The sequence below is a fragment of the Mus caroli genome, chromosome 5 (genome assembly GCF_900094665.2).
Source record: "Mus caroli chromosome 5, CAROLI_EIJ_v1.1, whole genome shotgun sequence".
Taxonomy (NCBI): domain Eukaryota; kingdom Metazoa; phylum Chordata; class Mammalia; order Rodentia; family Muridae; genus Mus; species Mus caroli.
Genome location: NC_034574.1, coordinates 11327619 through 11341402, shown reverse-complemented (window position 1 = coordinate 11341402; position 13784 = coordinate 11327619). Strand labels below are relative to the sequence as shown.

The window sequence follows — 13784 nt, the reverse complement described above, 5'->3', positions numbered from 1 at the left end:
AACCTATATTTTGCATTTATATTGCCTTCTCCTTGATTAAGAAATTACATGTGCGTGAAGTATGACTTTTAATTTCTTCTCTACCTCCTTACATTGCAGGCTTGATTTGGATTTGATAATAATATATCCCATAGCTGACAAACCTCAGCATCTTCTCAAAGATGAATTCCATCACCCTGCTCTAACATGCTTTATTAGAAACGATTCTTCAAAAATTTGCTCTTGTAATTTCTTCTTATTTCCTAGTTTAATAGATTCCTTCTAGTCTGAGTATTAGCATGCTTCTCTGTCCTCCACCCTCAAAACAATTAAGAACCTTCATCCATACCCCCACAGGTGTCCTCTGTTGTCTCCTCAAAAATCTAGACACACTCCTTGTCAGTCATTTGCTCCTAGACAATTATGCAACACCACTGTCTCGTTCCATTGACACAGTCTCCTTAATATCCTCTCACAAGAGTAAGCCTGTGAATCCTTCCAGCTAAGCTTTCCATTCTTTTTTTCAGCACTAAAGTATCTCATAGTTCTTCCTTGTACTCTTTTCGCATTTGTATGGATTGAGTTTTTTTCTTTGCATTATCTTTTCATGTTTCTGAAGTCACCAAGAGGAAGACTTGGACATTGATGTTTCCACAAACCCTACTGGCTCTGTGTGACTATTTCCTCTGAATAGAGACATTTTCTACCCAGGGAATAAAACTGACAAGAAATTCACTTGGATTCATAAAATAGTTATAAGACTCAGAAGTCTCATTATTTATAAGTAGTAATCAATTCCTAGAGAAAAGTACTCTTCAGTGAAACTACCTGAAAATTGTGCAGGATGATTAATGCATACTTGATAAGTTATCACTAACCCTATATTGGGTTTCCCAGTGATCGAAATCCGTGTTCCCATAAATAACCCTTCACCAATGTTCTCGCCAGTGACCACAACAAGTTCATTCATTCAGCAAGCCAGATTTAGGTAGAATCATAGTTTTGGACTGACCTTTTTTGGGTGAAGAGACATATGCTCATGTCCCCCAGAGGAAAAGTCTTACCACAATTAGTACCCAAAAAGAGATCCAAAGAACTAAAGATAAGATTGGAAGAAAGAGCTGCATAGCCCCATATAAGGTGATAGAATGTGGAACTGAGGGTGATAAGTCTATGAGTGGAACTTCCACAGTGACAACCCACATATGGCTACTTTTCCCCAGTGAGTACAGTATGGTGTGCATCCCCAGTGGAGTACCATTTGGTTGGCCCTGCTATAGGTAATGGGCCATGCATAAATATATGAAGCTGTGTCATCTATGGGGAGAATCCAAGGGCGGTCATTTTCCTGTGCACAATATTGGCCATTATACTGCCTGCTTGCTGATAGAAATCTACCAAGTAAGTACAGAGATAACCCCCAAATGGCAAGTAGAGAATGAACTGCAGTCTCTGAAACAAGCATGTAGTGTTTTGTGGCCTGATTAGAATAATACTTGCATGGCCAATACAACATATTCAGGCAATTTATTCTGACCTGTCCACTCAGAAAGTATCTCCTTATGTTACGAATTACAAGGAGAAAAAGATATAAGTATGCTGTCTTCAGAAGCCTCTAATTTATCAGAAAAAGTACAAAACACAGAGAATAAGAAGGAAGTATTTTGTTGCCATTTTCCTAGAGCTGACAAAGCATAGTAAAATGGAAAATAAAAAACAAAACATTACAATTTGGATCTGTCATAATGACTCCTTACTGATACTCATTAACTTGAATCTCCAGAGAACTGAGCAATGAGCAGAAAGAGAAAGTTCTAGAAGTAACAGTAAATACCCCAAAAGCTTGACCACAAATGTAGGAGGAGAAAATGCATGATTCAGCATGCAGATATGGCTTTGATAATGGCCCAGCACAGGAAAATATATTTAAAAAATACTTTGTATCTAGAGTGATTAAATTGGGTAAAACTCTCTAAGTTTATGACTCTTAGGGATAGTAATATTGTTGTTCGGGGAGGGTCACATGTGTCATGGACAAAGGACAAATTTGTGAAGCTGATTCTATGCCTTTATGTGAGTTATACAGATCAGATATGGTTGGCCAGACTTGTGTGTCAAGTTATTTACTCATTGAGCCATCTTACCAGCCCTGGAAAACATTAAACAAGAAGCAAGAGTATTCACAGATTGGCTTGTGAAGCTGTGTAACAGGGGTGGATGGCATCAGTCTGGGTGCCATGGAAACAAAACAATTCAGGGAAATTTCTACTTAACCTTCCTTGAGACAAAGGCTTTATGAACTGAATCCACTCAAAAAAAGAAAAAAAATAGTCCCCAATGAACAAGATCAAATCAGCAGTTGGAAACACTTGGTTATTGACTGCTGAAGTCCCCATTAATCTCATGGGCTGGAATACAAATAAGGGGTATGATGGTTTGAATGCTTGACTCAAGGAGTGGCATTATTGGGAAGTATGGCCTTGTTGGAGTAGGTATAGCCTTATTAGAGGAAGTGTGTCACTTTGGGAGTGGGCTTGGAGACTCTCCTCCTAGCTGCCTGGAAGCCAATCTTCTATGTGCCTGAAGAACAAGACATAGAACTCTCAGATCCTCCTGCACCAAGCCTGCTTGGATGCTGCCATGAGTCCAGCCATGATGAAATGGACTGAACCTCAGATCCTGTAAACCAGCTCCAATTAATTATTGTCCTTTATAAGAGTGCCTTGGTCATTGTGTCTCTTCACAGCAATAAAACCATAACTAAGTTGGGAGACATATATTACTGAGAAAATTTAGGGTGAAAGAAATAGTATTTGATGTCAAGTAGGCTGGGATGATTAAAACTGGGTTCATATTAGATTTAATAAAGAAGTTAAGCTATGGGGTACCTTGACAGTGGTATAGGACTTAGCTGCCTTTGATAAATTCTATGACAAAATGAAGTCTTTGCAAGGTAAGGGAGGCTCTGAATGACAGAGTAGCATGTAAAGTTGGTTTATTAAACCTCTCAGCAGTGCATGAAAGAACGTCAGACAAGTGGGCCTGTCCATGTCACCCAAAATAAAGTGTGGCAATTGGTATGAGACAGTTAAAGAAAATCCTAACAAAAAGTCATCTTTATTGGGTTTGAGCATCTGAAAGGCCTAAAAGCCTGAGCAATGTTCAGCTTAAGAGTCAAAGAAGGGGAAAGCCAACAGTAGTGCAGGTGAAAAAGATTAAGCTTTCCCAAGAGGTAGGCAATTACATACTAAAATATGATAGGTATATGTTATATTTTATGTTATATGTATGTTATATATACCATATATTTGTTGATATGTATATACAAAAAAAGGCTTGCTCAGTTAGGTAAGTGGTACCCTCTTGAAAAATAATGGCATAATAATTGTGGGTGCAACCAACTGCTTTCTGATTGGATTCAAGGCCTAGAAACCCAAATGTGGTACAGTGTGGAGGTTATTTTTATTGTTTTGTTAAACAAATGGGAGGTGCCTGTCCATGCCTAGTAAACATTTTTATTTACACCCCTAGATTACTATGGCTGACAGCACTAGGCCTGGAGGACAGGTTGGTTGGCAATAGACATGGTAATGGTAGAGAAGCATTACAAGTCACACAGTTGGGAATAAGTAACTGCTACTGTGACAGTGTAGGTAAGCATCCAGCCATGCAGATAATCAGACACCCATAGTACATATTGAATAGATTAAGGAACACTGTAGAAGGCAAAAAAAAAAAAAAAGAGAGAAAGAGAGAGAGAGAAATTGGAAAAGCCAAGTGAAGCGGTGGAGGTTTGTGTCACTATTTTTCCCAGATTGCAACATCCCTCATGAAGGGGATGAGGAAGGCTCAGAGATACAAGTTAGAGTTATGACAATTCATAAGAATGTAAAAGGATTGCTGAGTGTTTGGTTTCAAACCCGAGACTAGAGACTGAGGTGCCTACTTCACATATCAAAGCAGACCTGGCCTCCAGATTCCCCTAGTATTCCTCTGTCCCTACCTGCCATACCCTGCCCCCAACCTTCAGTTTTCTAGACCAGAGGCTGGGCTGCCCTTCCCCCAGAGCCTCTTTCTCTCCCACCCCCCACAGTGATTTCTCTGGCCTTGTTCCTTAAGTCCAGTTAATTTGACCGCCCCAGAGCAGCCTTTAATATAGTTTAATCTGGCTTGAATTGGCTCATTTCACCTGCAGAAAAGTAACCAGTCAATGAGGTCCTTTCTTTCCTTTTTTTTTTTTTTTGCTCCCTTTCCACATATCTGAATTGCTAGCATACTGTCTGTGCTTTGGGACTAGTATGATGTCAGTGAGTCCCTGTGAGGCTACACCCAATGATATGAGAGCTCATGTGCATGTCAAGGTGCATACTCAGCATGGAAATGCAGATTTTTTTTAATTAGGTATTTTCTTCATTTACATTTCCAGTGCTATCCCAAAGGTTTTTAAATTTTTATTAAATATTTTTTTCATTTACATTTCAAATGGTATCGCAAAAGTCCCTTATATCCACTCCCACCTCCGCCCTGCTCCCCTACCCACTTCTTGGCCCTGACATTCCCCTATACTGGGTCATATAAAGTTTGCAAGACCAAGGGGCCTCTCTTCCCAATGATGGCCAACTAGGCCATCTTCTGCTACATATGCAACTAGAGACATGAGCTCTGGGGGTACTGATTAGTTCATACTGTTCCACCTATAGGGTTGCAGACCCCTTCAGCTCCTTGGGTACTTTCTCTAGCTCCTCTATTGGGGACCCTGTGTTCCATCCTATAGATAGTTGTGAGCATCCACTTCTGTGTTTGCCAGGCACTGGCATAGACTCTTAAGAGACAGCTAAATCAGGGTCCTTTCAGCAAAATCTTGCTGGCATATGCAACAGTGTCTGCATTTGGTGGCTATTATGGGATGAACCCTTGGGTGGGGCAGTCTCTGGATGGTCCATCCTTTTGTCTTAGCTCCAAACTTTGTGTCTGTAACTCCTTCCAAGGGTATTTTATTCCCTATTCTAGGGAGGAATGAAGTATCCATGTGGTCTTCTTTGGTCTTCCTTCTTCTTGCTTTTCTTGTGTTTTGCAAATTGTATCTTGGGTATTCTAGGTTTCTGGGCTAATATGCACTTATCAGTGAGTGCATATCAAGTGACTTCTTTTGTGATTGGGTTACCTCACTCAGGATGATATCCTCCAGATCCATCCATTTGCCTAGAAATTTCATAAATTCATTGTTTTTAATAGCTGAGTAGTACTGCATTGTGTAAATGTACCACATTTTCTGTATCCATTCCTCTGTTGAGGGACATCTGGGTTCTTTCCAGCTTTTGGATATTATAAATAGGGCTGCTATGAACACAGTGGGCCATGTGTCCTTTCTTGTGGTTATATAAGCAGTCAACAATTGTCGGACACATAAGACTCTTCAGTGGAACTTCAGTGAAGAACAAGCAAGCTGTACAGGCGATTCTACTGATGCAGCTTTCATTTCTCATCACCCAATCTGGGATGTGCTGTTCAGTGGTGCAGCATGCTGAGTTACCCATGCTCTCTTTAAGCAACACAAATAAACTATTGGTTCACCAAGCTAGACATGGATGGAATTGTGTCAGCCGACTGCTGCTGACGCCTATCTGGTGTGAAATGAAGTTTACATCTCCACTGGACAAGTGACACAGTAACATGTAAGAAATGTAAGGCCATTAGCTTAACATCTAAGGATCCTAACTAAACTATTCAGTTAGATAAATAAGCTAGTCCTTCCAGAAACAGAAAGACAAACCTATTTTATACTGAATTAAATTATTTATTATTTTCCTCTTTTCATTTTCAACTCTTAAGTTGAATATCAAGGTTAAATTAAGAAGTAGAGCAAATTACATTATTTAAAGCTTCACAATGAATTGGAGTCATTTAATTAAAGTTACTGGGATAACGAGAGGGAGAAAGTATATGCAATAATTAGAAAAGTGTCAAAAGAAAAAAACTGTTTATTCTAACCTTGATCCTATTTTCTCTACACAAAGACCCAGAGAGAATCATTTCCTAAGCAGATCCCAGCTTCTGGGGAACAAAGAGACCACAGATTTCATCTACATCCATCTCTCCAGAGACCCCATTGGATGGCAGATTTCATCTACATCCTTCTCTCCAGAGACACCATTGGATTGTTTTGTTAAGAAGCTTTCTCCCATGCACTGCTCGTTAGCACTTGCACTCATTTCAGTCTAGTTCACCCTGAAATGCATGCTAATAGCAATATTAAATGATTATTTCACGTTTACGCCCAAACATCATTAGACCCAAGGTTGTGTTAGAATTAATCCAACAACAGTATTCTCAGGGTAATCATATTGATCCAGTTTCCAAGGTATCTCTGAAGAAAGTTTTAGAAAAAAAAAAGCTGTAAAACAGATAAATCATAAAAATAACATGGCTAAATTTGTCAGTATGGGTTAAAAGGTTAAAATGGTGTATTTATCAGGGCAGGATATCTACAAAGCACTAATAAAAAGGAAGTATGGCATTGAGACAAATCATTAGGACACTCATATCCCCTCTCCCAAATAAACGATCACAACTAAAACTTTTAGTTTTCCCTTTCCCCTTTTCTATTCCACACTTCTTCAGTGAAACGATAAATGTGTTCAGTCTGTAAAGCAACTCCTAGAGTTGGAAACCCCCAAGTGTGCCCCCCTTTCATCTTCTGACTGCCCAATGGGCTTCATAAAGCACATATCTGCATCACCTGGAAGCTTATTAGAAATGTATCCCTTGCTCAGTCTACTCAATAAAAATCTGCATTTTAACCAGAACCATACGTGATCTGTATGCATATTAAACTCTGAAAGCACTGCATACATTACTTATTAGATATATTTCCTTGGGCAAATTTCAGGAGCTCTGAAAGACCCAGTTTCTTTATTGAAAAGTGAGATTAATAATAGTATCCACACCATAGTATTAATGTGAGAAGTAATTAGATCACTCTACTTAGTATAAGCACACGATAGAGTCTGATATTAAGTCTTATCATCTACCTCTTATTTGCATGTTCATAACTTTTCAACTATATTTTGAATAAAATTATAAGACTATAACAAGCAGCTAAATTAAAGCTCCTTTAATCCAGATGTCTCCCTTCCCATAAGCCTACAGCAAAAACAGAATTAAAAACAGAATTAAATTAATAATGCCATTTTGCATCCATTCATACCATAACATGGCACCTGTGAGTCAATTAGCTTCAAAATATTTCCCTATGAAATCATCTTTTCTATTTTTGTGGAATCAATAAGTTAAACAAAGAACTCAGTGTGCAAACAAACATGAGCCTGTCTCCCAGACATAAGATCTAACTAATTCTATACTAATTAACCATTATGACTTCTGCACTCTGCCACCATGCAAGTGAGATCATCACTGAAACCCCCAAAGGGAGCAAATAAAGACACTAGTTGTCTTTAAATTCAAGGTAAGTGAGAAATACAAAAAAGTCTTTAAAAAACCCATTTCGGTTCCATTAAGATGTGATGTGCATGGTTTTATTCTATAGAATCTTACACACATTGATCAGAAACTTAAGCACATTAGTAGAAAGAACCTAAATGCTATTGGAGGTTGCAAACATTTGCATCTCTAAATGTTTTAAAATGATATTACTCTTAAATAAATTGAAGATAATAATGCTTTAAGCAAGTTTATCTTACCATGGACTTGTCCTTGCTATATATTAAAATTATAATAAATATTGAATCTGATAAACCACATAGCAATTGAGATTCCTGCTTCAAATCCTGGATACCTTAAGAACAATAGTCAAAACATTTGAAAGTGTCTCACAGTGGATATAAGAATTTGAGGGTCAAGAGAACGGTTTGGAATCTAACAAGAACAAGTGGTAGTGTTTGACACACATATAATAACAACCTAAAAGAATGCTAAACTGGTGGTAACTGGTGGGGTGGGTGAGGGGGTAGGAGTGCTTACAAATAGAAAGACCAACCATTATATGATATTAGTATTTCGCAAAGTTTCTTCAATCAATAATAATATCAAAACAAAATCCCAGTATAGATTTCTCAGGGTAATTACATGCTGAACATGTATTTTTTGGATAAAAAAATTAAGGTCTGAGTAGCCTTAAAGTACTTCTTAAAAGAATTACATGGCAAAAGACTTAGGTTACAAGCTACTTAGCACAGTGATCAGGGATTAATAGAATTAAAAAAAACTACATAATGAATGATCATGGGAAAATTAGCTAGAAAAAAAAAGTTCAGTTAAATTGAAGCCTGAAATTATGTTTCAAATGTATTAAGTACTCGGATATGAAAAACAAAACTTGGGAATCTTTAGAATTAATCATTTTTTTAAAATTATTTATATATATATATGTATATATATATTTGTGTATTATATATGATTTAATAGTAACAGAGGAGTTCACAAACAGAACACTCAGAAATACTAGTAATATAAAGTTGACTTTGTTAAAACTAAGAATCTATCAAAATACACATCAAAGACAAATAAAAAGCCAGAAAGGAAGCTGAAATTAACTAGTTTACACAGCACCAAGAATGGACCACCTTTAAACCAATTAAAGAATACAAATGTGCAAATGACATGAATAGATATTTCACTGCACACTAAAGGAAAGGTGACTGAACATATCTCTTCTTCAGAAATTAGCAGAGGAACATCCCATTTTGTAGCCATTTCTTTGCAGATAATTAAGACCTCTGACATTGTTGCATCTGTTCAGTATATGAACTAATAAGACCTTAGATACACCAAGTAGAGAACTAAGCTGACCAAACATTTTGGCAGATTACAGCTACCATACTGTATGAAATGCTTTTCTGAATTCACTTTTGTCTGGCAATTCTACTATCCTGGACTGAATGTATGGTGCTCTTCAAATAACACCTAACTATATATATCATCTTCCATTAGTATTGTTGTTTTATTTTTCATGATGTCCATCATCTATGTTCGTAAATAGTTGTGAACATATTAACAGTAAGATTCTAGAAATGAGCAATCCATACATTTTAAGTCTCTTGCCAATCTGATTCCCACAGGAACACCTCACTTCATGTTGCCCAGAACATGATTCTCCCTGCTGAGGCAGGATGCATTCACTAGAGCAGTAGCACCTCAGTTAGCACATGGCCAGGAAAGTCTCACATGCTACAGTCTTTTTCAGTAGCATAATGTCTACTGTACTCACCTCATTTCACCACTAAGGCATGCATCACCTGAACCATCACAAGATGGGTGAACACGATTGGGCAAGATATTTAGAGATAACTTATTCCTTATCTATAATTTTATTAGTGGTTATTGTTATTAACCTCATATCAGTTTATAACTAAATCTTGATCACTGTTTAAAAATACACTATAATTAGATCAATAGACTCTGCATCAGCAAATTCAAACTATCATGGAGAGATGGTAACTTTTAAAATTTGGATTGCTACAGAGCATGTATGTGCAGTGTGTTGTTCCTACTAGGTGGTATCAGGATGAGGTGGGACTAGAACTATATATATAAATTAAAACTAGATGAAAGTCAATGAATCATATAGATACAGTGTGGATGAAAAAAGCAAGCCTCTGTAGGCTACATACAGTATGATGCTGAAAATCAGCAAAGATTTAAACATTATGTAGCAAAGCAAGTATATATAAACTTTTGGTAAAGCTCAGACGTGACTAACCAATTATCTCACACACTGAACACTTTGGTAGGAATATGGGATCATGGGATAGGAAAGTACTACAGTTTATGTGCTAGCAATAATAATGAGGTTATATTTTAGCAAAAATTAAAATGTGATCAGTGGATTATCGTATATAATAATTTACATAAGTATTTCATGTATTAGCAATACCTCTCATGTATTATAAAAAGAAAAAAGTAATATAATAAAAATAAAGCAAGGGGTAGAGGAAAGCCATCTGTTTATGTGGGATTTTATTGACCCCATGAACCCCTTGGTGAATGTGATTACCAAGGGGAAAAAGTATCAACTGAAAACTTCAAACACAAACAACACAGAGCCACGGAGCAATAACTAGAAGCGAAGGCGCCATCTCCACTCACCACCAGGGCCTTCGATCGGTTGCTTAGAAGCTTCTCAATGTCTCGGGCTGCAATTTCAACCAGTTGGCGTGCATTATTGGGCTCCACGGTATACAAATCTTGGTATTTTTCATAAATCTATGTTAAAGAAAAAGATAATTAAGAAGAGCAACAGCTATTTCTTTAGGTCATAAATTCCTATTATGATGCATCTAAAACCAAAACCGAATAATTAGAAAGATCTACTCTTTTACCTTCATCATGATTCTTTTAGAGTTTGGATATGTATCAGAAAAACATGCACAAATAAATGTACATTTTCTATAAGACAGCCAGATTGCAAAAAACAATAGGTTAGGCCACTCGTTATAACATAACATGTGTTCACATGTACACTGTTGGGGAAGAGGCTTTCCATCCCCTCAACTTCAAAGTTTGATATTGTCACCCCCCTCATTTTAAGAAAGGAGGCCACCTAGGAAATAAAGAGAAAACTATCCATGAGAGGTGATACCTGGAAGACAGGCGTGTGTGAACACGGTAGAAGATAGGTCAGACCAGATGGATCATGGGCTCCTTATAGAAGCTATTCCCCACTACTGTGGCCATGAAGGGTAAGTTTACCTCTGAAGTTTATGGAGAGGGGCAAGCAGTAATGAGGGACTGAGGATCACTCCCTGCTGTGCTTCACAGCAGGGAACCAAGGCCCTCTAAGACAGTTCACAGCTAGAGAAATTAAAAAGTTCAAAGTACTGATGTGGATGTTAAAGGTGTAATTTTACAATTATATTAAATATCAGTATTTTTCTGTTTTTGATAATTCTTTACTTAAATCATCAAATAAACTATGCCAAAGTTAACATAGTATATAAAATTAAGACCCAGCCTCATTTCTAGGGCTCAAATTGATGTCTACAGAAGGATTTACCTCCAGTGGTATAGGCTGCCCCTGATACACAAAACCTATCCATTGCCAGCAGGCAGAGGAACTGTACTGGGGGAGGAGGTATGGCAGCGCTTGTGGCTGGAGGGTGATCCAAGAAGGAAATCCCCTATGCCCAGAGCAGATGGGACTCACATGCATGACTTAACCATCATTAAAGCCAAGGCCTGGCAGCTTTTTATTGCTTTGTGAAGAGTGAATCCAGGCGTATACTACAACCAGTTCTACTTGCTTGTATTATTTTATTTCATTATGCACAGGTTCTAAGGCCTGGTCCCAGCTGAGCAAGGATGGTAAGCGATGGATGTTCAATTCAACTATATGCAAACTCCAAACCATTTATCTGTCAAAGCAGATATCACTTTTCAATGAAGATACACACACATACATATACATTTATTTATGTATATATACTTTGAGGTGTGTAAGGTGCTAAAGATTGATTTCAGGGAGTTTCCCATGTAAAGAAAGCACTCAGCTATTAAAAACCACTATTCTATGACTATAAATTTAGACATCACAAGCTAACATATTTTTAAGGCTGTGAATCGCCATGTGCTCTTTAAAGTAATTTATTTGAACTCAAGTCTTTTGAGCACAGGTCCATTCAGAATATTCCAAAAATTAGTTTTGTAGTTTAAAAACCTCTTAATTGGTTTCACCCAGGTCTCTTGCTTATGAGCAGATGGCTTAAGCGTTCACAGGTTGGATTATCATGTCCTGTCCTAAACACCCTGGCTATCCTTGAAGAATTCCTCCCAACATGAACTTCTTTCATTTCAGACTAAACTGAGATTCTAGAACATCAATATGTGAATAGATCAATTGATTCCAGTTACAAATAGATAAACCTTAACATCATTTTAATTGATCCAACACAGTCCTGCAGTAAAAACAATACAGCTAATTGATGTGCAATGTACTGGTACTTGTATCATTAATATCTTGTGCATTTCTCAATAAAGTCTCCTTTCTTGTGATAAAGGGGGTGTAAAATATGTTCCACAATTACTGGAGGGGATTCAGACTTAAATTTACTAGGTCACACAACATGTGCCTCACCTGTCACTAGGTGTCTCCAAGGATGAAAATATGCATATATTATATCTAATGTATACAGAATATTTTAGAACATTGTCTCTCTGGTATTATTTTTAAATACTTATGAAATCCTATACTGTAGCTGACCTTTATTATTTGTGGGTTCTTTTATCCTTTATCTCCCCTGGTTTCACCCTCTATCAGAAGATAGGAGAGAAAGGAGAGAGGAAAGGGAGAGATGGGAAGGAGGGGAGAGAGGGGAGAAAGGGGAGAAAGGAGGGGGGGAGTTGTGTGTGTGTGTGTGTGTGTGTGTGTGTGTGTGTGTGTGTGTGTGTGAGAGAGAGAGAGAGAGAGAGAGAGAGAGAGAGAGAGAGAATTCCTGAGTCTAATTTCATTCCTTTTGTTTCCTCATTAACAAGACTACTAACAAACCACAACCAAACTCCTCAAAAAGAACAACCATGACCCACAACCCACCCCTATCAGGGCTCTACCATTTATACACCTGCTGAAAAACTGCCACAATCCCAAATGTCACCCAACTGCAGAAACTATCTGCAGCTGACAAAACGATGTCTCTACTAGAGCACGAGACAAATCATAGTCAGCTGACACAGTCAGCTCAATGCAGGCCCATATCCCCACACCTGGGGTTAAAACAGAATATATTCTTATATATAATATGTCTGTGTTTTTTAAAGAAACCAAAAGTCCAAAATTGCCACTGCTCTATAGTTTGAATATTGATTGACCCCCAATTGCTCATGCATTATAATGGTACTATTGGGAGGTAAAGCAACTTTTGTAAGGGGTAAGACCTTATTGGAAGCTTGTTAGAATCTTGGTGAAATTCTCCTGAAGGGATTGAAGAAACACTGGCATTCTCTCTACTTTTCTCTTTTGCTTCCTGGTCGTGAGGTTAGAGTTTTCACTCTGCCACACTCTACAACTATAACGTGCTTGCTTGTCGTGAGACCAAAGCTATAAGGCCAATCAGGCATAGACCAGAAGCGTTACTGAAATTAATAATAGTAATAATAACCAGTTAATTAATTTGAATATTTCAAATAGTAATAGAAAGTTGGCTATCACAAGAATTAAAAGTGAAATCTGCTTCATAATGCTGAAATATATTGTTAAGTAATATTAAGTCTATAGTGCCAGTGCAAATATCTGGGTGTACTATTTTATATAAGAAATAAAATGGAAATGCTCTCTTAAAATAAAAATGGATCAATATTATACTACAATTGACTGGAAAAAACTATCTAATTTTATGATTAAAAAAAGCATGATAGCCTTCTGGTTCGCGCCAGCACCAGGTTACCTTGGGTGCTGAATCCGTGGACACCCCCATGGTCCCCAGAGGACTCTCCACGTGATCTTAGGATCACTGGTAAGTGGAACACAACATCTGTTCCAATCCAATCGTGTGGGACCTGAGACAGAAGTAGGGAAGCAGAAAACCAGCCTGACCAGGGGCACAAGTCCCTTCTAGTTGGCTCCATCACCAGGTCACCTAGGGCGCTGAGTCAGTGAATACCCCCATAGTCCCTAGAGGAATCTCCAAGTGATCTTAGGATCACTGATAAGGGGAACACAACATCTGTTCTACACCATCACACCAGAAAAGGAAGACATGGATCTAAAGTCACTTCTCATAATGATGATGGAGGACTTTAAGAAGGAAATACAGGAAAACACAGGTAAACAGCAAGAAGCCTTTAAAGAGGAAACA

At 37.8% G+C, this 13784-nt stretch overlaps 1 protein-coding gene across 4 annotated transcripts in view; it reads right to left on the bottom strand.

Moving 5' to 3' along the window:
- The window catches only part of Cacna2d1 (calcium voltage-gated channel auxiliary subunit alpha2delta 1), a 419594-nt gene that overhangs the window by 322195 nt on the left and 83615 nt on the right, over positions 1-13784 (bottom strand). For all 4 annotated transcript variants that reach the window (XM_021163867.1, XM_021163869.1, XM_021163868.1 and 1 more), the window contains exon 3: positions 10084-10200. In XM_021163867.1, the coding sequence (XP_021019526.1) occupies positions 10084-10200 (117 nt within the window). The remainder of the gene's footprint in view (positions 1-10083; positions 10201-13784) is intronic.